This window comes from Crocodylus porosus, unplaced genomic scaffold (assembly GCF_001723895.1).
Source record: "Crocodylus porosus isolate Cpor-Errol unplaced genomic scaffold, CroPor_comp1, whole genome shotgun sequence".
Lineage (NCBI taxonomy): Eukaryota > Metazoa > Chordata > Crocodylia > Crocodylidae > Crocodylus > Crocodylus porosus.
The window spans coordinates 23,277,378-23,281,898 of NW_017728910.1; the positions used below are offsets into that span (position 1 = coordinate 23,277,378).

General features: G+C 47.2%; 1 protein-coding gene across 2 annotated transcripts in view; it reads left to right on the forward strand.

The window, feature by feature from the left end:
- LOC109308513 (cytochrome P450 2J5-like) overlaps positions 1–4,521 on the forward strand; it is a 24,665-nt gene that overhangs the window by 10,979 nt on the left and 9,165 nt on the right. For both annotated transcript variants that reach the window (XM_019532855.1, XM_019532856.1), the window contains exons 2-4: positions 2,676–2,841; positions 3,470–3,619; positions 4,218–4,378. In XM_019532855.1, coding sequence (XP_019388400.1) covers positions 2,676–2,841; positions 3,470–3,619; positions 4,218–4,378 — 477 coding nt within the window. The remainder of the gene's footprint in view (positions 1–2,675; positions 2,842–3,469; positions 3,620–4,217; positions 4,379–4,521) is intronic.

Genomic DNA, 4,521 nt, shown 5'->3' on the forward strand with positions numbered 1-4,521 from the left:
GCAGCGTAGGGCAGGGGGGGCAGCAGGGATCACCCCCTGTCCAGCAGCACCCATTGAGTTGGGGCTTTTTTTTTCAAAGTGCCCTGAGCTAGTGCGGGCGGGGCAGCCATTGCCCAGGCTGGGAGAGCAGGTGGGGGTAAGGCTGTGTGATTTGGAGATTCGGCTGAAATGATTTGAGACAGTGATTTGAATCACCAATTCAAATCACAGTCCCCAATTCAAATCACTGTCCCCAAATTGGCCGAATCCGAAACGAATACTAGCTGCTTTGCATAGGCCTAATTTTTATAGCTGTCTCAATTTTTGGTTGCCCATCTCTGAATCACAGAGGATGCACCTAATTTGCAGAAGGAATGTGAATCAAAACTCCAACTGGAACCAGCAGGATCTGCAGCAGTTCAGCACGCCTCAACAATATCAGACCCAAAGCACCAGAAATGAGACACCCAGAATCAATGATTACTTTTGAAGAGGCTAATTAAAACATGTGGCCAACCTGTGCAATCATGCTAATAACCAGGGATCTGGGTTTCCTGTTTCCCATGGAAAAATAGAAAAAAACATAGATTGCCTCTTTTACCCAAGAAAAACGCAGATTTCTCAACAGAGAAACACATGGATTTTGCCCTTTTACAAAGAGCTGACAAGAGTTCCAGCCTGCAAGAGGCTGAGGAAGTGGGGGGAGGGTGCCCAGATAGGGGGTGCCATGTGCATGTATACACACATGGCCACCAGGCAGGTTGGAGAGCAGCTTCTGCAGTTAAGTCTGGCAGGAGGGAGGGAGGATTGAGACCCCCATACAGAGGGAGGGAGTTGGGCAGGTCTGGGGCTGGGGGACTTGGGGCCTGGGGCCAGAATATGCGGCTGCCAGGCCGTGGAGGGGAGTGAGATAGGGCCATGGGTGGCTCATCTGGGGGCGGGGCTGGTTCCCCACCACTGCACACATTCCCAGGGGAGCAGGAGGGACCCATGCTCCCCCAATCTATGCATGGGTCAGGCTGCCCGCTGCAGGCTTGGACTCCCCACCCTGCTGCCCTCCCCCAGGGCCTCCGTGGCTCAGTGGGTGGGACCCAGCAGGGCAGGACAGAGTGGAGCCAGGCAAGGAAACTCCTTGCCACTGTGAGCTGTGCACTGCCCTAGTGAGATGTCGCCTGCCTGCCTGACAGCAGCGGGAGTGGTGGCATGGGGTTGTGCCCCTTGCTGCTGCTGGGAGAGCAGGGAGTGCGTCACCAGAGCAGCACAGAGCTCACAGGGGCAAGGAGCTTCCCCGCCAAGCCCCTCCCTGCTGTGCCATGCCAGGTCCCGCCTTTGGGCCACGGAGGCCCCAGGGATGATCAGCAGAGTGAGAAGCCCAAGCCTGAAGCAGGTAGCCTGCACCCACCCCCACCCCATGCACAGATCAGGGTGGCATGTGTCCCCCGCCACCCCCTTGGGAGTGAGTGCAGTGGCAGGGATCCAGCCCCACGCCCCACCCAAGCCTGCAGCAGGCAGCTGACACCTGCGCCCCCTACAGGCTCCACTCCAGCCGTTCTGCCCACAGGGTTGGGGGAGCCACTCTGTGCTCCATGTTGCTGCAGCAGCCACTGCCTCCCGCAGGTGGCAACTGGGATTCAGACACTGCTGCGGGGGCAGGGGGCTGCGGGTGGGGGACGAAGGGCACCAGCAGGCCTGGGGGGAATGAGGGGTACCAGCAGAGCCAGAGGACTGTGGGGGGTGGGGGAGAGTGAGGGGCACCAGCAGGGCTAGCGGGACTATGGCTTGGGAGTCAGAGTCCTGGACCTGCATTCTATGAGCTAAGGGGGCAGGGGGAACTTTGATTTTCCATTAAAAAAATCCAAAATGAAAGGCAAAATTTATACGTATTTAGAATTTATTTTATTATAGTGACTGAGGTACCAATAGGCTTCCAAATTACATTAAACCTGTATAAATATATCAATAAAACATTGTGTTCAACTGATACCTACATATATATATAGTGGCCTTTCAATTTAATCACAGATTTTGGGTTTTTAATTAGAGAATTTGTCATTTTTTTAGTAGAGAATTTGCAATTTTTTTTATCAGGGAAAACCAGGATCCCTGTTAATAATATACACTAGGACAGAGCAATACAAGATACAGATGTAACCTAATACTACCCTCCGATGGCCAAAGCAGTTCATAACAACCAGGTTTTCCAGGTTTGTACTGCTATCAATAATGACGCTTACTGGCACACTGACAAAAAATGCTATAGAGTTTAAGAAAAATTGTAAATAGGAGATTATCTACTGACTGTCTTGCATAAGAGTCTATCAATCCCACAGGATAATACAGGTGAAGAGGGGAAAGTCATGCTTATTTTCTAGCTTGAGGTATTGAAAGGTTTGTCTTGGCACCCTTTGGAAGCATACGCAAAATAAGTTATTAATGACAAGATTAGAAAAACCCAAAGATTAAATAGAGACATTGTGTAAATCCCTATTACTCTGTGGCGTCAGAATGAAACCATTGATTTTATCTTCCTGTCCTTCTAAGGCAATGTTCAAGCTGCAAACAAACCATTATGTAATTAGAAATAAACCTGGGCCTTCAGCTTCATGAAGCAGCTAATTAATCCATTTTCAGAAAAAAAGACATGCCCCACCTGTAGTTGTGTCTGTACTTCACTGTGTGCATTATTGCATTGGCAGATGGCTAGAAGGCATGGAAATATGTACACTCTGTGGCTGGGACAAACACCTGTAATTGTGCTGAATGGATTCCAAGCAGTGAAGGATGCCTTGATCAGCCACTCAGAAGACTTTGTAGAGCGACCCATCACACCCTTCTTAAGGGATATAATAGGCGGCCCTCAAGGTACTTTTCTTCTTCGTGTAAAGAAATCTTCTGTTTGTGAGGAGATGGTTCAGAGGAAAAGCCCTAGTTCAATGGGAATATTTATCAAAAGCATCACCCTCTTCATAGCTACTCCCTTTAGTGATATGTAAGTTTTATATATATATAGTTTCATGTGCTTTTGAAATGTTGGCTCCAAATTGTGCATTCAGTACACAAAACCACTGCGTTTGCTACATGTACAGTGAGTAACTCAAGTGGCATTTGGTCTCCTTCAGAAGTTACCAAGTATAGCACCACATCAAATTACCTGAAGAGGTTTTAGACAAAGAACCACAGATAACAAATCAATAAGAATTAGTGTATATTGAACATGATCCCAGATAAAACAGCAAAGTAGTTTTATTAGCTGGGCAATGGTGAAAACCACAGAATGGAGAGGGAGAAGGGGAAGAATATCAGACTTATTTCCCATGAAAAGGACCAAGTATGTGAATCTAAATTAGCATAAATGTCTCTTATTTCCCATTTAAGTACTAGCAAGAGGTCATCATCAACTCAAAACAGAATCCTGGAACCACCTTAACTTTCTTCTAGCAGGCCATTCATACAATTTTATCCCAGTCCTTCTTTATTTCATTGGCTCCAGGCATCATTTTTGCTAATGGCCACACCTGGAAACAGCAGAGACGGTTCAGCCTGATGACATTACGGAACCTAGGATTAGGGAAGAGAACCCTAGAAGAATGGATTCAGGGACAAGCTCAGCTCCTGGTACAGACCTTTGCCAGAGAGAAAGGTAAAACATAAATATATATGTGGTAATGTGCTGAAGTATTAATCTCTTTCAGCTTAATAGATCTGGTACAGAAAATGACTGACAAACTGTGAGTGAAAGGGTAGAGGGTTTATTCTCCTTGGCTTTGCTACTGAGGCTGCCAGTAAGTTTCCCTAGTATCAGCCGAGAAGGTAGGTTTCTGTAATGTGCACAGGCATCTTCCCCCTGGGATCTGATGAAAGCATATAAGACCTGTTATCTTCATAACACTTTCACCATGGAAAGCTTCCTAGTTGGGTTGAAATACCACAAGACTATAATTACTCTCACTCTTAACTTCTGGCAAGGAGGCCTGGGCTGGTAACAGCAACAGACAAAGGTTTCCAAATTTTCCCAGATGCCGCTGTTGTTGTGAAGGGCTGTCCCCATCATTTATTATACTGCTGCCCAACTTGTGATTTTCTATTTAAACACCCCCATTCTTGTTTGGCAAGATCAGACATTCACAAGATCCCATCGGAATCAGGCACGGATGGGTATACAGCTCAGTGGAACTTCATGGCCTACAATGGGGCACAGTCTGTGAAAGAGCTAATGATACTCCTTCCTCTGTCCACAGGGAGACCTATGGACCCTTCAGTCTCCATCCTTTCTTCCATCAACAACGTGATTGCTGCTGTGCTTTTTGGGCACTGCTTCTCCTCAGAGGATGAAAGCTTCCAGCAACTCTTCAAGGGATCTCGGGCCATGGCAGAATTCGAAGGCACCATCTGGCCTCGAGTAAGTAATAGATTATTTTAATAAAATGTAACTACAAGCATACCTCAGAGATATTGCGGGTTCGGTTCCAGACCACTGCAATAAAGCGAATATCGCAATAAAGCGAGTCACACGCATTTTTTGGTTTCCCAGTGCATATAACA